The sequence below is a fragment of the Mandrillus leucophaeus genome, unplaced genomic scaffold, assembly GCF_000951045.1.
Source record: "Mandrillus leucophaeus isolate KB7577 unplaced genomic scaffold, Mleu.le_1.0 Scaffold5, whole genome shotgun sequence".
NCBI classification, from domain to species: Eukaryota; Metazoa; Chordata; class Mammalia; order Primates; family Cercopithecidae; genus Mandrillus; species Mandrillus leucophaeus.
This window is the reverse complement of record NW_012105364.1, coordinates 13,047,681-13,074,662: the sequence shown is the minus strand read 5'-3', so window position 1 is coordinate 13,074,662 and position 26,982 is coordinate 13,047,681. Positions and strand designations below refer to the sequence as shown.

The 26,982-nt window shown below is 37.3% G+C and overlaps 1 protein-coding gene across 9 annotated transcripts in view; it reads right to left on the bottom strand.

Annotated features, from left to right (window-relative positions):
• CADPS2 (Ca++-dependent secretion activator 2) overlaps nt 1-26,982 on the bottom strand; it is a 563,764-nt gene that overhangs the window by 79,120 nt on the left and 457,662 nt on the right. For 5 of the 9 annotated variants that reach the window (XM_011995959.1, XM_011995964.1, XM_011995962.1 and 2 more), the window contains 2 exons: nt 18,030-18,133; nt 9,547-9,703 (listed from right to left, as the gene is read on the bottom strand). In XM_011995959.1, coding sequence (XP_011851349.1) covers nt 9,547-9,703; nt 18,030-18,133 — 261 coding nt within the window. Of the gene's footprint in view, nt 1-9,546; nt 9,704-16,040; nt 16,050-18,029; nt 18,134-26,982 lie in introns of all 9 variants that reach the window. The other 4 variants (XM_011995960.1, XM_011995958.1, XM_011995961.1 and 1 more) reach the window with 1 other exon arrangement.

The window sequence follows — 26,982 nt, the reverse complement described above, 5'->3', positions numbered from 1 at the left end:
CCAGGATGGTCTCGATCTCCTGACCTCGTGATCCACCCGTCTCGGCCTCCCAAAGTGCTGGGATTACAGGCTTGAGCCACCGCGCCCGGCCACAAGTTCTATTTTTAACCCATATGTACAAGATCAGACTGCTAAAAATTCTAATGAATATGAAAGTTGGTTATTTTATGTTCCTTATTTTAATGAATGTGGCAAAGAAAGGATTTTCTCTGGTCAGTTATGAATCTTGATAGCAAATATCCTGCAGGATTTAAAGAAAATGAAGATTACTTATATTTCCTATGAACTACAAAAAAATCTTAAATTCTAGCCAAAAGTTTGCTCAGAATTCAGCAAAAAGTTCTTTTTTATTTGAAAAAAAAAATCAAATTATAAACCCACATTTGAAAGTTTTATAAAATTGGCATTATTATTTCTTTGGTAATTAGACAGAAAGGGGAAGGAGGGAGTGGGGGAGAAATGGGGGAGACAGACAAAGAGAAAATGATAGAGGGGAGGGGGAGAGGGAGAGGAGGGGTGGGGGAGGGAAGAAAGGAGAAATAAAGAGAAATACACAAAGAGGGGGAAAGAAAGGAAAGAGAATATTTGGTTTCCAAAGACAAGCTACAGAAACACACACTACACTACACTTGTCTATGTAAATGTATGCTCCTTCCTTAGTTGTCCATATGGCAGCTTGCATTCTACTCCTATCAGACACTGTCAAAAGCCCCTCTTAATATGTAGCCCGAGGCATCATAGTAAGTGCTTCTATCTTCTCCATATGGTTTAATAAGGATAGGTTATGATTTGGGGCTGTCACCTGTCCAAATCAAGCCTTTACAAAGCACCCATTACAACAATTCATTGGAAGAGGCAAGTTCTTAATGCGGCCTCATCCGAGAGCACTTCTGACACCATACCCAAGTATGTGGGGGTGAAAAGAGCTGCTCAGAATGAGTCTCAAAAAGTGATTACCATCTAAGGGGAAAAGCAGCATTTACTTTTCAGATAAAAAAATAACTTTTTTCCCCCAAAGATTCCATGTTTCCAAATATCACCTTGTTAGAAAATAATGAGGCATCAATGACATCGAGCCCTATGGTACAATTAGAAATGGCAAAAAGAAAACAAATGGCTTAAATATAAGCTAAACCCAGGATGTAATATGCCCAATTATTTTGAAAATCCCCGATAATAAATTAGTGTTGATTATTTTCATACTAAAAAGTCTTACATTTATAAAAGTACTTGTCATAGGCTTTTAGTAGTAAGATTTCAACAGAGAATTTAAATTTAAACTATGATCCAATTAATAACAATTACTGAGACAGTAATCACTGGGTAAAATAAAGATTAAGCAAATAAAAGAACTCATATATTGTTTTTAGGGTAAAAATATGCTGCTGACTCTTGAACCCATATAATCTAATTTTATAGTGCTCATCCTCTTCCAATTAGCCAGCTTTAGTGGATTACCAGAAAGAATGATTTTTCTCCTTAAACTTCAAATTAGGCATTTCAGAAGGAAATAGGTAATTCATGACCAGCAAAACAAACAGACAATACCAACCACAATAAAATCAACAGACTTTGCCATAAAACAATTATTTAAGAGACTACAAATTGTATCAACTCTAAGCAAAGCAAGCACAGTGGACTAAGAAAATTAATAAGTCACTCTTCATGTTGACAAATGCATATAATGAAGACTCCCATCACAGAAACAGGAAATATGAATATGGGCTTCAGGAGAAAAGCCAGGAGAACTGCAGTCTAGAACAGCATTATGTAAAAGAAAAACACTCACCTACTTTCTCTCTCTCACTCCCCCCAATCCACCCCCAACCGCTTTATCCCTCCCTGAGATCTAGGAATAGCACCCAGCTAAGAATCTGGCACATTAAGTAGTCACTCAATAAATGTCTGATTATTGAATAAATATCAATAATAATCTACCTCCTAATGGAAACTCCAAGAGCATCCGATTTAAGTAGACTAGGAAACACATTGGATTCTATTGTCCTTTTAATTAAAAAGTTGATAAGTAATTTTATAGTTTGGTAATATTAATGTATACATTAACTAGCATAATAACCCCTAAAACCATACCCAGCTCTTCCTTTTCCCTGGTGGCACTTGCTAATATATATTCATACACATATACATCTATCTAGGGGGAGAAAGTGACAAGAAGTGATAGAACACAGCTGTTAAACGTTTCTTACTTTTTGGGCAACAAATCCAAGTTTAAAACTATAATGAAAAAATTTCCTAGGATGGTACACATAATTTAAGTTATACTTCTACAATCTACTGCATCAAGTTATCTGTGTATATGTGTGCATATCCTCCACTAGATTTTATGCTTTTCAAGGGGAGGAATCATTTCTTATTTATCCATGTATTTGCAAGGGGCCTAGGATTTGTAAACTGCAGGCATTAAGCACTTGTTTCGTGTGAGATTAATTCAGAAAAGTCAATATAAATCTTAAGCAAAGCTAATAAGGCAAAGATAAACAAAGAAGTCTTATGGTCCAGCAGTCCTCATGCTGTTTTTTTTTTTTTTTTATGAGGTTATGTAATATTAAAGGCAAATAGAAAAGTCTGTAATTTTACTCAAGCTATGCACAGCCTTCTAATCTTTGAGTTAATGTCCCACAATACTTGCCCCATCAATGGGAATGACTGAGTACAGCTATATCATGATCAATAACTCTCTCAAGCGTGGGTTTCCTGATGTCCACGGTTTTCAGAAGTTACAGGTGTTCTGATTAATCTGTTACAAAAAACACACTGGCATTTTAGAGTAGGTTATTATCTTTAAGCCACTAAACCCTCTGAAAATATAAAAAGCAGATTTAAATTTTTAAAAAGTCTACAAGTAGTAAAGACACTAGAACAGGTCGGGCGTGGTGGCTCACGCCTGTAATGCCAGCACTTTGGGAGGCCAAGGCGGGCAGATCACCTGAGGTTAGGAGTTCCAGACCTGCCAGACCTACATGGAGAAACCCCACCTCTACTAAAAATATAAAAATTAGCCGGGTGTGGTGGCACATGCCTGTAATCCCAGCTACTTGGGATGCTGAGGCAGGAGAATCGCTTGAATCTGGGAGGCGGAGGTTGCAGTGAGCCAAGAGCACGCCATTGCACTCCAGCCTGGGCAATAAGAGCGAAATTCTGTCTCAAAAAACAAAACAAAACAAAAACAAAAAACGAAATTAGAACAGTACTGTGGAATTCAACTGAGGGGAAAAAGGTAGTGACTTCTTGCTTTTATATTTCCTTTACCATACTGGTCAGTAAAACAAATTCTGACACACCATTTTGAATTCAGTCAACTCTGGGGATTAGAGTTAAATATATTCTCACATTTTGGCCCTTATTTCATCATTTGTAAAGTGCATACTTATAAAACTAAGCTGGCACACACAGCTTTGCTGTAATCTAGATGTTATACCCTTTCTGCATTGTCCCTGGTATATGTATATCCAGATATATCTATAAACACCAATTCGTGAATTTCAGATGCACAGCTCATTTAAGCACTTGAAATAGAATAACACGCAGGTGTCAGCCTTCCATATTTCAAAGCTTGAAGATTAACCTAATATACAATATGGTGACCTAACAGTCCTTCATTTGAAAGAAATCTGAAAAATAATCTCTGATACAGCCTAAGTGTGAGAATAACCCAGCGGGATTTCCACCTCTTCATTTCTTAATGAGGTTTTTGATAATGAGAGGTGACTTTGCCAGTCACTCTGGGCTCTATTATGGCTAATTTGACTCCACTTCACTCTCCTTGTTAATTATTAACACTAGCCTTTTTATCCTCATGAGACCACATTCCAATTTTTCCTTTTTCGATTTTTATGAGCCCATCTTTATGAAGGTGAAAGTCTTGGAGAATAGGTTTTCACTTAGTGTAGAGCAGGAACATTTATTATTCGTTTAGGCAGAGACGCTGTGACATTGATTATATAAGCACGGGTGTTCTTTGGGATGGCTTTAATGTGCTAGTAATGTGAAAAGGCTGTTAATTAAAGAAGCAGCACCGTGGTATTTTTCAGTTGGGAACCAGTTCCCAATAGAATGGTCATTTGCCACTTGCTAGCATATCCACAGATTAAAAGGTGACTAGCTCCAAGGGTTTGCCTTTCAGTAGTGCTGAAAGAAATGATTTGTGCCATTTGCAGATGGCTTCCATTTGTCAGACGCGGTCACTTGCCTTATCTATTATTGACAGAACAACTGTTGAAATAGCGTGCAAGGGTAGAATCTATTTGTACTAGCTTTATAGTCACCCAGTATCATTGAACCATCATGCTAATTACTTCATTATGAAAACATTTATCTTCCCTCAATTTTAATACAGCTCTCCTTCAAAATTGTTTCCTTAGATACCATTTAAACTGATTGCCCATTAAATTACCTCTTTAGTAGGGGAGTAGATTGGGGTAGATGAAGGCAGGGTAGAGGGCGAAGTGAGAGCTCGGTCTTTTTTGGCCAGAAATGGAGGCTTTGTTTGCATCATCAGTCTTGCTCTGGGAATCAGTGAGTGAGTCTGTGAGGGGTGGGAGATTGGGGACAGTTGCTAAAATTGTGGTGCAGCTGGTGCTCTTCCCTTGAGGAAAACCACATTTCAGCTCCAAGGGTTCTCCACATTTCATCTCCAAGGGTTCTCCAAGCTATGACTTTCCCTAATCACGGCTAACTGTAAGGAAAGGCACACACCCCAGATAGATTTTTTTTTTCTCCTTAAAATAGAAACCGAATTTGCTGTGTTGAACCTTCCCTAATTAGTTCAGTCCCTAGCAGTCTTGTCACAGATGATTCCTAACATACATGCTAAGACCACACATACCTTTATCTCATCCTTTCTGTACTCTTTAACCAACTCCTTTCCTCTGCCCCCTACAACACAATGCCCGTATAAATATTTTCTCATTAAAAAATAAAAGTTCAAGGACTCTTTTGTCTTCCTTAAAAAGATATTTTATCAATGCCCACAGAATCTGCTTTTGTTACAGTGAAATGAGACTGAACTGGAGACACAGTACTCAGGCTCTGACTCATCTCTGTCCTTAACTCCCTACTGTCAAGCCCCCACCCGAGTTCCTGCCTCTAGGCATTAGGTTTTCTCAGCTAGAAAATGAAGAGTTCTGTTTAAGATCCCTTCCATACTCCAAAAGATAAAAAGCTATTTTTAAACATCAAAGCATAAAAATTTTAATATAAGGAAGATAAGTAACCAATTGGGATATCTGAATTATTCATGAACCACCCCCAACTCAGCTATAAAGTTTTCAAACCACTAATAAAGTACGAATTCTAACTAATATGTCCATTAGTTTGAGAGGTCTTAGCAATTTTAAATTTTGGGAAAGCAAACATAAATATTCAACATTATTAATAATAAATCACAAACTGTTTAAAAATCTAAATATAATTAATAGCCTGTTTTGTATAATGCACACACACACAGACTTATGCCTATGTAAGCAAGCACTGTTTTTCAACAAATTAACTCCCTTCCTAATATTGGACATTCAGAGCTCTCTGTCCTATTACCTCTGGCTAGTTAAAATTGTAATTATTTGGAACTTAGACAATAACTCTAATTGGGTCAACATGGTAAAAACTGTAATGCTGTGGCCTCATTGTAAGATTTTTTCTTTCAAGGGGTACTAAAAGGATAGAAGTTCAACATTTTCCCATAGTTTTCCAAAAGGACAATTTGGGGGCAGCTGCAGGTTGACATTAAACATTTGGATTGAATTCAGTAAATCACTCAGTATCTAAGGAATGTAATAAAACAAACACACAATTATTAACAATGGTCTTCCGTATCACCAAGGGTGATATTAATAGTTAGAAGAATTATGTTTTATCAACTACTCAGTGGTCTTGATTTTGGATGGAAACTTGTGAGTATGGCATAAAAGTCATTGCATTTTATTTCAGTTCCCCAGATAACACCATACTCCCAGTACCAAAAGGAAAGTATGACACTGGGGAACTTTTCGGTTTACCTCTCTACATGGAGGAGCTGTTTTTCTCAGAAATAATTCAGGTTTTCTAAAATCTGCAAATCATGATAAAATAAAAGCCAAGACCTAGACTTACCCTCAAAATTGACAGTGCTCAAAAGAGATCAGTACTAAATGCTTCTCTATTTTGACTAAGTACTGTACAACAAAATAGCACAAGATGATATGTAGTCAATGTATAGAAATGGTTAAATCAGGAGAGAAATACAAAACACATTTATATGTGAATTAAATATTTGTAAATATGATTGAAAATTACATTTTCATAGTTATAATTATGAAAATTATGTAGTTTTAATTTATTACCCCACAAATTTACACTTGCATTGAAAAAACTCTTCTTAAAAATAAATATGAAAAAATATTAATTCATTAAAATTAATGATATTCCATTCATTGTAGGGAAGTAATTCATTGTAGGTAAGTAATTCCATTCATTCTAGATGAATGGAGTATCATCAAAAAATATTAATTCATTGTAGTAGAAGTTCTCCAACAGAACTTGCAAGAAATCCACAACATATTTTGTTTTCTCTACAAAATAGATTACAATATTTTGAATATGCTAAAATATTCATCATCTTAACTAATTGCTTGACGGTGAACATTAATAAATGCCTCATTTTTAAATAATCCCCAACATACATCTAAGTATGTTTGATTCTTGAGTTTTCATTCAAATGGAGAAAACAGTGTTAAAGAATATCTTACATATGGCCAGGCGCGATGGCTCATGCCTATAATCCCAGCACTTTGGGAGGCCAAGGTGGGTAGATCACGAGGTCAGGAGAACAAGACCATCCTGGCTAGCACAGTGAAACCCCGTCTCTACTAAAAATGCAAAAAAATTAGCCGGGCGTAGTGGCGGGCGCCTGTGGTCCCAACTACTTGGGAGGCTGAGACAGGAGAATGGCATGAACCCGGCAGGGGGAGCTTACAGTGAGCTGAGATCACACCACTGCACTGCAGCCTGGAAGACAGAGCGAGACTCTGTCTCAAAAACAAACAAACAAACAAACAAACAAACAAACAAACAAAACCCAAGAAACTCCCGTCTCAAAAACAAAAAACAAAACAAAAGAAAAACATCCTACTTACTTATTATCATTTAGGGAACTTAATGCCTTATATATATATACTTATTTTTGGTAGCAGGTTTATTGTTATACATTTGTCTTAAGATAATATTAAAAACCTGACTGTAATTTCATAGGAGAAAATGAATGATGATGTAAGATTGGGAAAGGAAGACAGTCATTCCACATTGGCTAGGTGGCAGGAGGGAACCAAATTGGAACTTAAAAACTGACTGAGGGCCAGGTGTGGTGGCTCACACCTGTAATCCCAGCACTTTGGGAGGCTGAGACAGGTGGATCACTTGAGGTCAGGGTTTTGGGACCAGTCTGGCCAACATGGTGGAACCCTGTCTCGACTAAAAATACAAAAATTAGCTGGGCATGGTGTTGCATGCCTATAATCCCAGTTACTTGAGAAGATGAAGCATGAGAATCACTTGAACCTGGGAGGTGGAAGTTGCAGTGAGCCAAGATTGTGCCACTGCACTCCAGCCTTGCCCCTGATGGAGCAAGCTCTGTCTCAAACAAAACAAAAGAAAAGAAAACAAAACAAAACACCTGGCTTAGGATAATTTGCAGAATGAATGATTCACATATGGATAATTGCATGTGGGTTTATTAGCAACCACTGAGAGCAGGCCTTATGGTTGAATCTAAGGTAGGAATTGTAACCTTATAATAGCATCTTTGGAAATGAAACGAAATTGGATAGGAGAATGAATAAGACTAACAAAATCTACAATATTTATTTATCATCTATTATATGTGAGTTATCATCTTATTTAATGCTCATTGACAAAGACACTGTTGGTGCTATTATTTTCCTTCTTTTATAGATATAGCACCTAGAGTTTGGAGAGGTTAAGCTATTGTCAAAGGTCAAGTGGTAAGTGACAGAGAGACGTGAATCTGTCTGGCACCAAAGCTCATGTTGCTAATTATTCTAACATGATGCCTCTCTTACTAGAACAGAAGTTTTTAACCTGGTGTCCTAAATTTAGGATGTCCATGGAAAGTACAATATTACAAACAATTTCATATCTATGTGATTTCCCCCGCCCCCCCCCCCCCCCCAGTTTTATCACAGACTCAAAAGGGTGAACAACCAAAGGAAGTTAAGAAAGACTGGACTAGAGCCATGAACAAAACCAATAAAGATTTTTTCTTTAAACAAACACAACTATAAAAACATGAATTTAGGTTTACAACCAGAAAGATATAGCAGTGGCCTTCTGGGAAGAGAGCAGCAAAAGCACATGCAGTTTTAACATATAAAATGTTCTAAATAAAGTATAATTTTAAACAAGTTCTAAATGTATTAACAGCGTGAAGAAGTTCCTTGGAGAGTCAGAGCAGACATGGGCTGCAGGAAGACAGGGAAGAAGGAAGCAAGGTACCTCTCATTTGGGTCTGGTTATTCAGGTCACATGGTGAGCACTGTGTTCTTCTGAGCACCACACTCCAGAACAACACTGAGAAATGGAGTGAGGTCTATTCAGGGTACGGTGATGAGAATGGCAATGGGCATGAAAACCCTATTGTAAGGCAGAGTTGTTTTATATGGGAATAAAGAGTGGCAGAAGAAAATACATGATAGAAGACAACTGTTGCATTGATCAAAGAGAATGGGTCAGAATCAGAGGTTAGGAGGAGGCAGAGTTCACCTTGGTGAATCATGACAATAATTTTATTCAGTAGGGAATTAGTGACCCCCATGGTCACTTCAAGTGTTGAAACAAAGGTTGTCAGTGGTAACCAAACTTGAGACTAAGTGAAACTTAAAAAAGCATTACAACGAAAGGCCTAGGAATCTGTATGTTAAAATCTTGATAAAAAACAAAGTTTGTATTGTTTGCTAGAAGACCATCTACCAGAATAAATGTAAAAGTTATTATTAAATTGAGAATAAAAGTCTCATAGAGAGATTTTACATTCTCCTTAATTTCTAAATGTTGAATGAGCAAGTCATACCACATAGCAATATCTGCCTATCATCTGTAGAAATGAACCGACCCTCAGGCCAGCAATATTACCACAATGGATTTAAGTAGGAGCCTTAACATAACATGATTTTTACAATAATGAATTAAGGTGTCTTTCAGAGATGTAAATGTTCTCAAGTACTTTTGAAATGTCAGCCTTTAAAGATTTTCAGATTCATAAAGTACAATAAGGTTCATAAAGAAGGATGCCTAGGTTACCAGACCTCAATGAAGGCAGGAGGATGGGAATGAGAGCACCTTCAGAGCCCAGTGGAGTGTGGGAGTGTCCCCGGGCTCCCTTAGTCTCTGGCCTAACACAGGCAGGCTGAGCAAACCTAAATGTTACCCATGCAAACTCTTGTCAGGCTGGTGCTAGGCCACAGTAAAAATACATTCACATTCAACGTTCTCCCACCCCTCCCCATTTCACATACTCAAGAAAACGCAAATGCTCACTGTCATTTCGGAGGAAATTATTAAGCAGTTGGAAAAGAGGAAAACTATCCCAGGAGTCTTGTGGTTGAGCCTCTAGTGCAGTGTCCATATCTACTGTAAATAAAGCCCAAAATTTCTCTGCATGTTCAGCCAATAAATCAGGCCACCAGGCAAATGCCTACAAAAGGATAAAAACATAGAGAAATACATTACTTTTTAGAAACATGCACAAGTACTGTGCCAGTTGAAAATATTTTATAACATGTCTTAGTTTCACAAGCAGGTATGATACACAAAATATAATATTTTTTAGCGTGAGAAAAATTTTATAGGTACAAATTAAAATCATACATTTGGCACTGATGAATGAAATAGAAAATAGAATTAAAATGTACAAGGACATTTATTCCTTTATAGAAGAAATACATGATTAGTTTACAACATTTAGAACATATATAAAACAAAAAAGAAAAATTATTTCTATCTCATAATTTAAACATATCTATTCTGAATTTTTTGGTGTATTTACTTCCAATATTTCTTTTTTTTTCTGTGAATAGAAACATTGAAATATTTGGTATCACACTTTATAATATTTTTCTGATTTCACTTTTAATATAATAGCATAATCTTCTGCTATAAGGATATGCTGTTATTTGTTTACCTATTACCCTATTAAAATGGCTGTTTTCAATTTTTTGGTATTCTCAATGATAGTGTAGTAAATAATTTTACATAAATATCTTTGAATGTAGTACTGATTATTTCCTTAGGATAAACTTCTAATAATTACTGGATTAATGGGTATGTATTTTAGAGCCTTCACACATTGCAGATTGCTCTTTATGAAAAGTATTTGCTCACATCCATTCTCCATTCAGCAGCCAGTCACCATTTCATTTATTTTTTTGAGACAGGGCCTCACTCTGTCGCTTAGGCTGGAGTGCAGTGGTTGATCTCGGCTCACTGCAACCTCTGCCTCCCAGGTTAAAGCGATTCTCATGGCTCAGCCTCCCAAGTAGCTGGGACCACAGATGTATGCCACCACGCCTGGCTAGTGTTTTTGTATTTTTAGGAGAAATGGGGTTGCGCTATGTTGGCCAGGCTGGTCTCCAACTCTCGGCCTCAAATGATCTGCCAGCTTTGGCCTCCCAGAGTGCTGAGATTACAGGCATGAGCCATGGCGCCGGGCTTCAAATATGAATTGGATTATAACAGGAAGATACAAATCACATAAAAGGGGATTGCAAAATTTTGACACACTATTTTCCAAAGAACTTTTCATGTTTATAAAAAATTCATGTTTCACATTTATAGTAAATATGGCCTTAAAATAATAGATATAAAATAATAATCAGTAACTAAAAAGATTGCCATGTAATTAATAAGCAGATGGTAAAGGCTGACTTAAGGAAGAACAGTGTAGTATAAATAATAGATTTGAGAGTTTGGGACATTTTAATGCCTGGTTCAATGCTGTGACCAATATATGAATGCGAAAACTGGTTGGGAATGGTACGCATGAAAAATTGAGCATATTGTTTTTTGCAAATATTACCTTTGAATATTTTTTGGTTAAATATTTGACAAAATGGGTATATGACAATGTAAAAACACACAAAAAAGTATAAATGATTTTATTACACAGATCTTGCGCCTATCTTTTGTAGCTATAGTGGTGACAAAGAAAAGAAGAACCTGAGATTCCCAACTCTGAGTAGAGCAGCACAGAAAAATGCAGCCCTGCAAAGAGACATTTTCAAAATCTCACTTCCAGTTCACAACCAATATCTTTGCAAAAGGTTAAAACTAAGAAAATAACAGTCATGTTAGTTCAGGTTGTTTCAGGACTCTGAAAAAAATTCCTAAAGGTCTTCCTAAAGTTAACTTGGAAGACAAAGCCAGGATGAGCAATGAAATAAAATGGAATACACTTTTTTTTTTCTTTTTTTTTACAAAACAGTTTCAGGTTAGAAGATTTTGCCATCAACTGGAACATTTCATTGTTTTGCAGAAGTATATATTTATGTCTCAAGTTGTACTCCTGATGATGCTATTCTTAATGAATATAAGCCAATCTGTGATGAACGCCTCTTCTCCTAATGATGGCTTCAGAACACTTTAAGCAATCACTGTCCTTGAAAATGAAAGCAACAGTTGCAGTTACCTTGAGAATACAGGGTCTGGTCTACTACCTGTCCTCTTCTCTTTCTTGCCATCCTTCCCTGGGTTGGTAGGAAGATGGGGGGCTGTATAATTCCCTCCCTAGGGTATTACTTCCTGTGGGGTGGCTGAGGTTCAACAGCATCAGGGACTCCAAAAGGGAGGAGAAAACCTCTCTCAGCAATGCATCTGTCTACAGGGTACTAAACAGAAATCATGATTATCTGGGTTAAAGTTCTTTTGGCTCTAATGCTAAGCCACTAACTAGTGTAAATGAGACGGTAGAGGCAGAAGGCAATGTTTAATTTGCTTAAGAGGGAAATATAAAACAAACCTTGATTTTAAGTACTTCAGCTTATAAAACTTCCTACCAACAGGGTGCGGTGGCTCACACCTGTAATCTCAGCAGTTTGGGAGGCCAAGGAGGGTGGATTACCTGAGGTCAGGAGTTCCAGACCAGCCTGGCCAACAGGGGGAAACCCCGTCTCTACTAAAAATACAAAAATTAGCTGGGCGTGGTAGTGCACACCTGTAATCCCAGCTACTCAGGGGGCTGAGACAGGAGAATCGCTTGAACTCGGGAAGTGAAGTTTGCAGTGAGCCAAGATTGCACCACTGCACTCCAGCCTGGGTGACAGAGTGAGACACTGTCTTAAAACAAACAAACAAACAACTTCCTACCAAAGTTCTAATGATAAATAAACTTATACAGGATTAATAATACAAATAAGCAATACAAATATGTGGCAGGCTGACAATACTTGGAAAGCCTGTTTTTTCAGTAAATGTAGTTTACAATGGTGGCAGGTAAAAATGAACCCTAAACCTAGACACAGAGTACTGAGCTTTTGAACTCAGTGATGATACTTGAGTGATAACAGTCAAATCAGTTCACTGGGTGGATTTCCATTTATTTATTTGCAAATTGGCAATAACAATACTTGCCCTAACCTCTCCCAGTATTGTTGTGGCAATCAAATAAATACAAAAGTTTATTGCTGTACAAATGTAATAATTGACTACCATAATCAGTAATTACAAATATGTGTTGAAATTCATATAAATCTTATGTGAGTTTATGTGTTTTAAAAATAATGTCCGACATGAATTAAATGGTGTTTATGTGCCAAGCACTGTTCTAAATGTTTTATAAACATCATCTTACTTAATCCCCCAAACAATTATTTCAGGTAGATGGTACAAATAGCCTTACTTTATAAGTTAGCAAACAGGGATTAAATAACTTGCCCAAAGTCATACAGTTGGTAGATAACAAAGCAGTGATTGAATCTAAGTCAGCTGAAGTCTAGAGATTAAGTTCTTACACATATAGTGTATTCTTAAGAGAGACACATATGGCACATTGCCATCTTTCTCTCCATCCATCCATCCATCCATCCATCCATCCATCCATCCATCCATCCTCAGCTGATCAGACCACTGTTAATATCTTTTGATTTATGGTCTGACTTCTTTATATCTTTTCTAATTTTTATTAAAGCCTGAGGCTTTTGATAACTTTTTTTTTTTTTTGAGGCAGAGTGTTGCTCTGTTGCCCAGGCTGGAGTGCAGTGGCACAATCTTGGCTCACGGCAACCTCTGCCTCCCAGGTTCAAGTAATTCTGATGCCTCAGACTCCCAAGTATCTGGAATTACAGGTGCCTACCACCATGCCCAGCGAATTTTTGTATTTTCAGTAGAGATGGGGTTGTGCCATGTTGGCCAGGCTGGTCTTGAACTCCTGACTTCAGGAGATCCACCTGCCTCAGCTTCCCAAAGTACTGGAATTATAGGCGTGAGCCACCGCACCTGGCCTTGATTACTTTTACCCTCAAAATATAATAAAAATTTATAATTTAAAACAAAAAGGAGGATGGCTGCCTAAATGAGCAAAAACACTGAGTCTGACTTTGAAACGTATATTGTGCCTATTTACTCCCCAAGACAAGATTAGTTTGCAATTCTGTACCTTGTAGATGATCCTAAAGGCTTTAGAGACAATCTAGTGTCTATAGTATCCCCTGCCCCTGACACACACATACACACATATTCACATATAAAGGGACATGATTCTGAGGGCCAGATTCTTAAAATATTTAAGTTCTCTTAAGGGACAGACAGAATGAACAGGTGACGCCTATTGTCTAATCATAAGTTTTTTACAACTCCTGTGATTCACTGATAATCAGGTTGATAAGCATAGATGTAGCAATAACCAAGTGAGATGATGAGCTGAAAATGCACCAAAACATATGAGAATGTAAAGTATTATCCTCATTCATATATATTATAAATCAGTAAATAATGAACAAGCATTTTTGGTAGAGCATTCATGCTCATGTGATTGGTTTTGAGAGTCATTGCTGAAAAGGGAATTCTACTTCTATACCTGAGCCATATGCAAGTTACTTGCTGGTCATCCTCTTCCAAGATGAGGGCTATTTGTTGGTCCAGAGGCTAATATAATTTTAAATTTAAGCCTATCCTAAAAAAGGTTTATCTCACTGACTATCCAGATATAAACCATGTGTAATTGAGGTCATTTCAACTGTTGAGACTATTGTAATCTAGTTAGTAGACAGGACATCGATTTTGTTCATGGTCAATTCTTTTGTATAACAACACTTCAGTATATTTCTTAGGCAGGCATGCATGCCAGTTGGAGAGGAATAAGGATACACACAAACAAAAATAAATTAAAAAAAATTAAATACCCTTTCTCTTTACATTAGAATCCAAACAGAAGCATAATTTGGTTCAGATACTGATGTTTAGGGGAATGCACATATACACAAATATGTGTGTTCACACTGAACTCTCACTGTCCAGGCTCTTGTTGAAGCAGCCCAGCAAATGAATCAACCATTTGCAGTGAACTGAGAGCTGTCTGCATTACAAATATCAAACTACTGCCAAACAACCTTCTTGCCTATGGTGGAAGGGATATGGGGGATTACATCATATTTAAAATATTTTAAGGATCTTAAGTCAATATTTTGCTGTAATAATAAGCAACCAAGTAATGACTTGAGTTGTGCTCATATTTTTCATGGTCCCTCCCTCTCAGCCCTTCTACTGATATTCTCAGCACTCCATCCATCCCCCTTAGGCAGAGTCCTTGGATATACAACAGGGCACAAGGAAAGAAGAGAATCACAGAATGGAAAGGGACATCACCAGGTTTGCACTGTGATCACTACCCCATGCATCTACATCCCTGTTGCAATGCTGAGGTTCAAATTTGTCAGCAGAACCAAGGCAGGACAATCACTCCTGCCATTCTACCTAAATTGCAAGCAATGTGGTTTATTGGAAAATGTCCAGGTCTGGAGTCTGTCCTGAGTCTTCACCCAGTCACTCACTAGCTGTGCACCTCTGGCAAGTTGCTCAACTTTCCTGGGTCTGCTTTCTTATCAGTATAATAGTGTGTGTGTGGGGCGTGTAATGGTGAGGGACTATGGCTTTTCCAGCAGGCATCTGACACCTAGCTCTGTCAAAGCAAGGGGCTTTTGGATGGAGAGTGGTCAGATCAGTTTGCGTAAAATATCTGGTCAGAGACGGTCTGGTCACTGAAATGTGGAGGCAGCCTTAAAGATTTTCTGGAAAGGAACTTAAACTATCTTTCTAAGGAGAAAACATAGGAATTTTGCAGAAAAGCCTGAGAAGAGAGGTTGAGAGGCCTTCAAAGAGAAGGGAAAACTGCCTAAGAAGTTACTGTCAAAGATCTAAAGGACATAAAACCTGCTTAACTGAGAAATTGCTGAAGGATAGAAACAACCTCTTGGCCTTGAAAAGTAAACTGCCACTGTGGAGAGAGGGAGAATGAAAATAAAGGGAGCTGACATGCGAGCCACTTGAAGGTCTCTTTGAGACAGACACATTAACCTCCACCACGGGAGCTGAGCCAGGTGCTCTTTCATGGAGCAAAGGAACTCTAGCTTGAACATACAGCAAAATAAGTATCAGTGCAGAATGCAGTCCACCAATTCACTCTGGAAGTCAGTCTGGAATCAGACGAATTCACTCCCCAAAATTGTTCAGAAAAAATGTGAGATTTTCTTTTTTTTTTTTTTAAGGACATAAAACAACCAAAGACACAAACCAAATATCAACATACCTTCAGTCATGTTTTACTTAGATGACCATCAGTAACTATGCATGCAATTATTAATAAGATACATGCACAAAACAGTATGACAAAAATCAGCACATTCAAAGAAAAACAGACTCTGCAATTTCAAAGAAAGGACTAATTGGCTTTAAAATGAACTACAATCAGAGTAGATTGTATTTTAAATTCACATAAAAGAGGCATCCTATGCTAATAAAATAGTAGAAATCATTTTACTCACCTCTCTTCCCTGAGGGTTTCCAAGAATTTGGAAGCATTGCAGAGTAGAACAATTGCCATAGTGTTACAAAACATTTTTAAACAAGGTCATCATAATAGTCCTATATTTCAGTATATAGTATAGTGATATTTATAAATAATGATTATCTCTATTTAATAAAGTCAACTGTATTTTGTGGGTTAGTAAATAATATATACATTTTAATTGTGTTTGGATACATTATACTTTGATGAGCATTTTAGTGATTGCACGAAGTATAATTAACATTTAATTTTTAGTTTTTGTAAAATATTTGAGAATATTAGATATACCTGCTTCGCTGAAATATACACTGCAATTGAATATTCAATTATTAATAGATTTTTTAATTCAAAAAATCCTAATACTCTGATAATAATGCCTTTTAACAAAAGACAAAGACAAAACATACATATATTTTATCGCATAATCACTTTCATTGTAACATAGCTGTGGTACCAGCCTAGAAAAGAACCTCCTGGGAATTCATTTCAAATTATTGAAGCAGCTGTTTCTTCAGTTTAAAATAAAATATCCATAACAAGTTCACACATGACAGATGCAAGCTAAAAACTAGATTCCACAGTGTGAGCTAAAAGCAGATGTTTTGAATGATCATATTTATAACCAGATATCGTATTTATAACCAGATACAATAAATCTTAGTTACCTATAGTAAGGATTCATGAATACTCTTTTCTATGAATTGGCTTCAAATGTAGTTCCTGTGGTTTCTTAGATTTTTTAGAACTAGGCTTCATTAAATACAAAAATTCTGTAAACTCATATGTATTTGGTCTTTTTTATTCTTGCTCATTTCATGTGCTTCCTCAAGAATAAAAGCACTGTCAGGGCACTGACATTTATTATATTTATTTAATATTACACATTCTCCCCACCCAACTCAAAGTCAGAAAACTCTTTCATTTTTGTTAATAAACTCATGGCTATTAGAGAGAGTGAGAATTTAAGTCTCAGAATAAGCAGTTTGCCTGGTGAAAAGCCACTCCAGATCTTTAGTGAATGTTAAGATGTAATTAGAACTTTAAAAAATTATAAACAATCCAGGTTTGATGAAAAATTAATTTTAAAAAGTGAAAAGTTTGATATTAAGAGTGAAAGCCTAGAGTTATCAACCATACAATTATGAATGTCTTCTACTAAATTTTTGTTTTATAGTGTATCACAAAATTTCCCCTTTCACGTTGACTTACATTTCTAAACCAAAGCAATCATGGCATAGGGGGAAAAGCACGTGATGCAGCACTGTAAGACGGGTTTGTGGTCTATCTTTGACTCTTACCAGTTACGCATTAGGACTGAAGGCAATGCAGGCTGACTTTTCTGTAGCCCTTGCTGTTAACTAACTGCATTCAATGTTAACTAACTGCTCTCAATGAAAGGCAGGCAAACTATTTATGGAATTATGAGAGAAATAGAGTGAGATTTCTTTCCTTTGATGCTGCAGTCTTGCTATTACCAATGAGACAGCAAATACAGAACCACAAAAAAAAGGAAAAAAAAAAAAAAAGCAAAGCCCAGTGGAAATTACCCCCTGGTTTGGGAAATAAAAATCTCTTCCTGCAGAATAGCTCTGAAAGTTGCCTTAGAGTCATTGTAAGTCCTCTTGTGGTCATTAACTTTCCCCCTTCTTCAATAACTGATGAGCTAAGTTCTCATGGCACAGATCCCATCGGTGTTTGTTGTCAGGAATAAACATGAAATCATACACACACACAATTGTTTTATAATATATAGGAGTTAGGTTTTTAGAAAATTCACATATGTTTTCATATGTGAATGTGCAATGGGATGTACAATGATGCAGTGAAACATTGCTTATCATTGGTGCTTATTCATTAAATATTCAGATCTGTTTCAAGACTATGGGCAGGCCACTTATTCAGTGTAGCCACCACCATGGCGAAGCCTTACATATAGCTTTATACTACAGTGAAAACAGGTCATCACCTCTGCGTGATGCTCTTCATTCTGCTGTAAGACTTCTATGCAGAGCTCTGCCAGATGAAGAATCTCTTCCAGCTTTCTAGCAGGAGATGCTTGGTTCATGGTCTCTATATGAAAAAAAATCATAATCATGTTACCTTGAAAATAAAAAGCCAAACATCTTTGAAGACGTAATGATGAGACTAGAATGTGGAAATAGAATAAGAAATAAGAAATACAAGAAATACAAATGAATACATTATTTAGGAAAAAAAAAAAAAAACAGTTCACCAGATTGCAGAAAATATTTCACCCACAAAGCAATGACAGGGAACTGCAAGTGCTTTGCCATTTAATATATAAGAACAGGTGCATCAGCACATTAGATGCTCAACTTCTGCAACAAACAAGTTATAATTCTCCTCAAGGTCAGCAACACAAAGAGAGCAGATACCACAGTCTTTTCTTTCTCTCTGTATTGTATTATCAGTACAATACCATTCTCACCAGATGAGTCATTCCTGGCATTAGCAAAACCCATGCTTTTTTGTTGCTATTTAAACTCCCAGCCTGAAATGTCTATAGTTCATGTTGATCTTAAATTCAAGAAGTACAAAGTCACCTAAAACAACTCTGACAGCTGGCAACTGACTGATTTCCTCCCTATTTCCCAGCCACCATCCCACTCCACCTTTCCAACTGAGGGGGTTGTTGGGGAGGAAGGCAGAAGTGTTCTTTGAAGCTGAAGGTTCTTTCAGCAGTAAGCTGAACTGGTATAAAAAGGGGAGACCACAATAAGATTAAATGTAGTTACCTGAAATTCTGCTACAGAGAAGGCAAAGTAGTTATTTTCTAATATTCATCAAGCTGGCAGAAATTAAAGAGGCCCTGTGTAATGAAACTGTTTCAAAACAATGTAAAGATCAGTTCCCAATAAGGACATTAAAGATAAATGTTGTCTGGGATTCATAGGCTCTTTCTCTTTGCCCAGTAAGGAGACTGTGAGGAAAGAAAATCAAATTTTCAGTAAAAGAGATTCTTCTGGGGAACATAAAGGCCATTTTTTTTCCCCTGCAACAGTTTTCCCTTGATTTACTTCTTCCTAAAACTTCAGGATTAAATTTGGAGGAGACACTTTTAGTTGCTCTGTTCTAACGTATTCTCAAGGGATGTAAAATGATGCAGTGAAACACTGCTTATGATCGGTGCTTATTCATTAAATATTCATTATACATTCAATGTAGCTCTGACACAGTGCAATGTATTGATGTGGGTTCACATCCCTCAACCCTTAAGCCATATATACTTCCTACTATATTCCCCTACAGAATGGAAAGCCATTGCTCCTCTGTGACAAGGTTAGAAAATTACAACAATTCTTTAAAAAAATCAGTGTGAAACACCCAATAGTCAAGTGTGCCTACAATGCTGTTGGCTGTAGGAAGTAGGAGGCAGTATGAGACATACTTCCAATCTCAACTCAGAATCAGAAAATCACTACTGAAAAGATCCGTAGACATGAATGACCAAACGTTTCATCTGTTTCATGAACATTTCAACATCCTCAAACAAGCGTGAAGTCAAGGAGGCTCATGACTTTGCATGACAACCTACTTAATTTGGGGCCGCTCTAGCTGTTCTAGTTTTGTCAGGAAGAGAAGGCCCCTAGGAAAAGTTTGGAAGCAACAGGAGGCAAACCTATTGGTGATGCAGGAAATATGAGGGAAGACTGCTGAAAGCAGGTCTAGGGGAGACATCAGGGGAAGGTAAGCCTGAAGCATGGTTTTAAAGAAATAACAAATGACCTGGGGAAGAGGAGGAGGGATTTTTAGAGAAGAAATATTGTATGACACAGATGGGGTGCATTTTGGAGGAAGGTGATAATAACAACTGTTAGAAATGTTACAGCTTCAGGCAGGTGGATCACCTGAGGTCAGGAATTCGAAACCAGTCTGGCCAACATGGTGAAACCCCATTTCTACTAAAAATACAAAAATTAGCTGGGCACGGTAGTGAGTGCCTGTAATCCCAGCAACTCAGGAGTCTGAGGCAGGAGAATCGCTTGAACCCAGGGAGGCGGAGGTTGCAGTGAGCCAACATGGCACCATTGCACTCCAGTCTGGGTGACAGAGGGAGACTCTGTCTCAAAAAAAAAAAAAAAAAAAAAGAAACATTACATTTTCTTGAGAGCCAAGTATGTGTCAGGCACAAGCCAAGGCACTTTTCACATGTTAGCACACAAATTTTCCTAGCAGCTTTGCTTTTTATTCATGTAACTCATAGATAAGGAAACATGCTCAAAGAGATAAATGCAACAGCTAAAAAGCAGTGGTGAGACTTGAACATGTGGGCTCTTGTACTTGCCTGGCTGAAGTAAGAATGTGCTAAGAATGATGGGTGATTACGGCAGACTTTAAGTAAAATAATAAGTAGATGAGATGACTATATCCTATGAATAACCAGGGGCAAATGTTTATTAGCAGGGCCTCAGAATAAATTAATTTTAGGAAAAATGCATTTGGTGGCTGTGTCCAACAAGGATTGGTGAAGGTGTGTGACATGGATCCTGAGGGTCTGGTTTAGTAGAATAGTGAACTACGGAAAGATGATACCAGGAATAGAAAAGAAGGGAAAGATGCATAGACACTCCAAAGGAATAATTTGTGAGACATTGTTGAATGGCTAGAATTTGCAGGCCAGAGAGGATTATGACTCTGATGTTTAGAGACCTTATGGCTCAGAGAATGATGATGCACGGTTGATGAAGTTAGGCAATTGGTCTTCAGTGCACCATCCCATATATTTTAGCACTAAGTACATTGCCACATAAGTGTGATTTAAAATAAGTTAAATATTCTAAAGTAAACAAAAAAATTGTGCATTGTAAAATCTGCAAACATGCGGAGTTAGGCTATCTGAATCTTTGGCTGACAAACTGCTACTCTGCTTCAAGGTTCTACTTGAATGCTACTTAAAATTGGACCTTCTCAGAGTTCTGGGGCTGAATGAGTTGCTCCTCTTTGAGCTCCCCGATTACAGGCTCATGAGTCTGTTGCTAAGCTGTACTAGATCAAAGTCAGAAACTGAGTCTCATTCATACAGTTATCTTGTGCAGGCTTTGGACTATGGCAGGTATTTAATGAATGTTTACTGAGAATGCAGCAGAATAATTATGGGAAGAAAAGAATGTTAAAAAAATTCAATCAATACCCCAAATTTTTAACTTTGCATGGGATTGCAAAGAGCTCATCTGTATCTAACACATCGAGGGTGGATAAGAATGCATGCTCACGATAAGATGAAGCTGTAGTCTGAGAACACTTCTCAAATAACTGATAAGTGTTAAGTTCTGAAATTCTTAAAGAAAAAGTCTTCAGAAACAAAATCTTTGTCAAAAAATGTCTTCAAAATAACTTTTAAGCCTCAACAGCATATCACTTATCTTTCTTAATTTCTCCATTTTTAGATGAAGAGTATTAAGTTTGAGAGTCAGAGGGTTTTTGAACCCCTTAAATTATGTATTAATTTTTGTGTGTAGAAGCATTTTTGGGGTGAGGGAGAAAGACCATATCTTTCATCAGATTCTCAAAGTTGTCTATAAACCAAACAGATGCTAAGAAGCACGGAACCAGATAATTTCTAAAATTCCTTCTAGCTGAGGCAATCTATACCTCCGATAAATGTTGCACTTTTATATTGCATTATTTCAATGTACTCATATATGTGTATAACATGTTTTTCATAAAGAAAGAGAAAGGAAATAAAATTTATTTATGTATCAAATATTAGGAATTTATTTCTCCTACACACTTTAGTGCTAGGGACTAGCACTATTTGAATCTTTGCCTAACTCTGCATGTTTGCACATTTTACAATGCACAATATTATTTCAGTTTAGACTATTTAACTTATTTTAAATCACTAAAGTATAGAGAAAAAATAAATCCTACATACTCTTCTGAATCCTCACAAGCATTCTGCAAATTAGATAATCATGATCCTCCATTTCCAGTCTTGGAGAGGTTAAAGGTGTCTGAGGTTATACAGTTTGTTGTTGGTTGAGATGACATTAAAATCTTACCTCTGATGTCATACAGACAGAAATAATATTACTACGATGACTTGAATACTTTTTCATATTCAACTTTCTGAATAAAAATCACATACAAATGCCCCCACTCCACATCCTTAGACACAAGTATGCAATAATAGAAAAAAAATCACAGAACCAACCTCAGAACTTATTATGTGTGAATCTTTCAAAATCAGCTATTACATGTGACACTATCTTAAGTACAAACTCTGAAAGTACCCTGTGTCCTAGTGAAATTTAAAAACATTCTAAAACATTTATTCTTCCTAGATTAAGTTTATTGAGAGGATCAAAATTTTGTACTTGAACATAATAGCTACTCTAACACTTTAAACAGACAGCATTTTTATCAAGTACACTGTGTATCCCATCTCTGGTTTCACCCATTTGGCTATGGCCAAGAAGTTTAATGCATTCTATAGTCATAACTCTATTAGATAACAAGGTTATCAATAGCTCCATTAAAAAGCCAAACATTGGGAATATTTGAGAATTCCTCCTTAAAATGTTTTTTTTTCACTCATTTTGTAACATTTCCAAAGCATTACAGATGGCTCTACATCCTTCAAGCTTCACACCAAATTGTTGATTGTTGTAATACATTTCAAATAGTGACATTTAAAACAAATATGCCAAAAGTAGCAAGGTTTCCTGATGAATTTCAATGCATTGTTCTTGGCTATGATTTTTCTTCGCTCTGGAACATTTTTGGTTTTCTGTAACACTCCTTGGTTCATTGAAATAATTCATTTTTAATTATACCACCGTACATTTAAGAAAAGATCCTACTGGGGAAGGGGAGTGGGGATGGAAAGATGTAAAAAGACAGCTTGACTGTTTGCTTTGGTAGAGTTTCATTCTACTCCATGGCTTCAGAAAGGGGCATACTCCTGGCACACTGGACTGGTCTGCCTCCCTTGCTGCTATTCCCTGTCAAAGTCCCTAGTGGTGGATGCACAGTGATGCTCATGGTGAAGCTTATACCAGGATGTGGTAGAAGCACATCCTTCTTACTGGGAAGAAGACCAGTAAGATACCTTCCTTTGTATCCATATATGGTATGTAGTAATTTGTCATGCTTTGACCTTAACTTCAGAAAAATTTTAATTGATGAATAAAAAAATGCATTTGCTAATAACCCTACATGATGATTTAGTATATGCATATATTATGTAACAATTGTCACAAATTAATTTTGATAAGAGAGATTTTAAATGTTCTCACCTCTACTCACCATGATCTTAACTTTTAATGAGCTGATTGTATCTGTACTTTCAGCTAAACAATAAATAGTGTTGAAGATGGTGTTAGATGAAAGGACTATGGAAATAATCCCATCCCAATGCTGCCCTATCTTCTTCCCTCCTTTGCATCTAGGCCATGATGATCAGCTAGGGAACACGAAAAAATAATTCTTGTGTATGCATTCATTTCTTCTTTGGTTTTTAAACTCCCCAGATTCCATGGCCCTGAATTTGATTTTAAACATTTTATTCCATGTAAGGTACTTCGCTGGCTACTGAGGGGATACAATGATTAAAAAGATACTATTCTTGCCTTCAAATAATTTATATATATACACACACATATATACATACATATATATATATCTTTCTAACCAGATTATAAGGTAAAATATGATAACCTATAATCCATTTTTGGTCAACATAAAGAAGATCTGTTATAAAGTCTGTAAAGAGAGCAAATTAAATGTAAGCAGTATGCAAGAACAGGGTTATTAGCTTGCAAGAAATAGGATCAAAGATGCATCGGTAAGAAGGCTTTAAATTGCTATGTATATCATATGGAGTTTTTCAGAATGAAATTATTGTGTTGGGTGTATATTCGAGTTTAGAAAGCTAGCAACAGTCCAAAGTGGAAGTTTTCCACCTCTTCCCCCTCCCATTCAGAGAAAAGCAATCACTCACTCTTCTGCTTCTTCCCTCTCCAGCTAATGACTATAAATCAGATGGACGATGAGAAAGTCCTGATGTTCAGGAGATAGCTGAGGTGAGAAACACAAAAATCTTAATAAGGGACTGTAGGGATAACTTCAGAAAATCAGAAAAGAAGTGTGGAAAAAGGGAGAAAATGGGAAAATCTCCACTATCTAGTGGAACAAGGGAAAGGAATAGTTTGGCAAGAGCAGAGATATGAGCACGTGGAAGCAGTCACCTGGGGCGCTCTCTGAGGCCCAAGCACTGAGGCTTTACCTTGAGAGCTTGTAAAGAACAAGGACACTACGCCAAAGGCACAGCATCTAATTTCTTCTACCTGGAACCCCAAATGTCAGTCAGTAACAAGGACTGTCAGCCTCCTCTCTTGTGGACTGCTTGCTGGCAGAACTTATCCACCATTAGGCCCAGGTGAAGATATGGTGGAGGGCATCCCTCCTTTTCCTTCTCCCCACTAAAGGAGATAGTGATTGATCCCCTAGCTGTTCCCCCTGCAGAAATATAAAGCGACATTACATTACACACTCTCACACACATATACACAATGCTATGGGCACATAAATTGTTCTAATTACAGAGATCAGAAAATATCTTAGGTAACTCATCAATGTTAGATGCCTCCTGTTCATTTATAAACCATAATCCCCTGGCTGGCCACGGTGGCTCATGCCTGTAATCCCAGCACTTTGGGAGGCTGAGGCGGGCAGATCACCTGATGTCAGGAGTTTGAGGCCAGCCTGGCAAACACGGTGAAACCCCGTCTCTATTTAAAAAAAAAAAAAAATTAGCCTGGCGTGGTGGCAAGGGCCTGTAATTCCAGTCACTTGGGAGGCTGAGGCAGGAGAATTGCTTGAACCTGGGAGGCAATGGTTGCAGTCAGCTGAGATTGTGCCACTGCACCCCAGCCTGGGCAACAGAGTGAGACTCTGTCTCAAAACAAACAAACAAACAAACAAACAAACAAACCAACCAACCATAAGTCTCTTTAGTCCACCTTAGCTAGCCAGGGAATTTCTACTGGATCCCCAGTCTATTCTAATTTGAATCTTAACTCTCATAACAATGTCCTTCCTCTTTGCATAGTCCAGACTGATGACTCAGTTGGAAAGTCTAAGTTTTTTTCTAGACTTTCTGACCCATTCTCCAGCTCTGGCCACAGCAACCTATCTTAAGTTACATGGTGCTAAAGTCTAGGACAAGTAGGCTCCAGGAGGTCAATCCTGGCCAGATCTCAGTACTTTCTTATTCCAAGATAGCAGGGTGAGAAATTAGGTATACTTCCTTACCCATTAAAAAAATAATAATTAAAAAAACCCCATTCCTGTTCCTGCCACCTGTCTGCCAGTTTTCAGAACTTGTGGCAAGGTGCACCTAAGGAACTTTTGGACTCAGTACCCTAGAGTCCAAAAGTTATATACTATCAGTACCCTAGATAGTATATAACTTGGTAAGAAGACTGCCTCAAAATCTGGGGGTGAGGTGGTTCCCAAAACTCAACTTACTTTTTCAGTTCTTTAGGGTCAACTGGCCTATAATTGCTCCACCATCTGTGACATTGCTAAGATCTGGCACTGTCAACTAATGAAAGAAAATGAGGAATGTTTGACTCTCTCCTGGTTTATCTGACTGCAACCCAAATGATATTATGGTTCCACAAGTGTTGGACTATGTACTGCTTTCATCAATGAATGGAGTACCTTCAGTATAGATCTCCATTTCTCAGGTTCAGCATGCATCAGAATCACCTGGAGGACTTGCTAAAACACAAATTGCTTGGCATCACTCCAAGTTTCTGACTCAGTAGGTCTTGGATGAGGCCCAAGAATTTGCATTTCTATCAAGTTTCCAGGTGATGCTCATGATGCTGGTGTAGGGAATGCACTTCGAGAACTACCAGTGGTTATGAAAAACAAAGTTAAAAACAAAGGTGACCTATGTAAACTTCGATTATTTCCTCCTTTCCCTGAAATCAAGCTACACCTTTATATAAACCTCATTTCAGGTAAAAGGTGACTTTTTCTGCAGAATCTGAACTGATTGTCAGATAGGATAGTGTCCACATTTGGGCAATCCTATATATAAATGAAAATAATTAATCCAGGATAGTATAGCCTCCCGATAGGTATTTAAAATCCACACAAATACTAATGCCACATTTGTTTGTAAGCAATAGGTCTGTGGCCTCCTAATTCCATGGCTTCCTTTGGGACCAATCCATTTAATAACCCTGCCATTTAAAGTAAGAGCAGCAGTTAATATTTCCCTGGAATTAACCATGCTAATAATATAGAGATTTGGAATAACCGTTCTGTGATCACAGTCACATTAACTACTTTACCCAGATTATCTTTCACATCGGTAAATTCATTGTGAGCCAATGGCCAGCTGTTGAACAAAGGAGAATTGGCCACTAGAGTATATAGGCCAATGACAGCTGGGCTGAATCCAAACTGCAGTCCCCGTAAGCCAACAGTAAGTGCTGACCCATGAATGGTGAGCTATGAAATGTCAGATACATGTGAGGTAAAAGTCAGTGACTCTGTGAGACTATTTTGGGGTGGAATATCGAGGCATAATCTCCTCTAAAGATCTTAACGTAAGAGATGATAGTGATGGAATTACAGAGAATAGATTACTAGAACCCACAAGCAAAAATTAATATTTGGTTCATCATTTGTCACAAGCTTGTATTCTTACATGATTTATAACAGGCGGGAAACACATTCACCCCAATTTGAGTTTTATGAAAGTTGTCTTTTCATTGAGACCTTGGGTCTCCCAAAGTTTATGAAGTAAGCAAAGCTAAGGTCTCACAGGGACGAATATGTCTACAGTATTGCTGGCTGCAAAGACTATGAAGGTTTGAGGGAGAAGGAAGTTTTCTATGCTGTCTACTTAGTTTGCTCTACTTAGTTTGCTCTGGATAGCT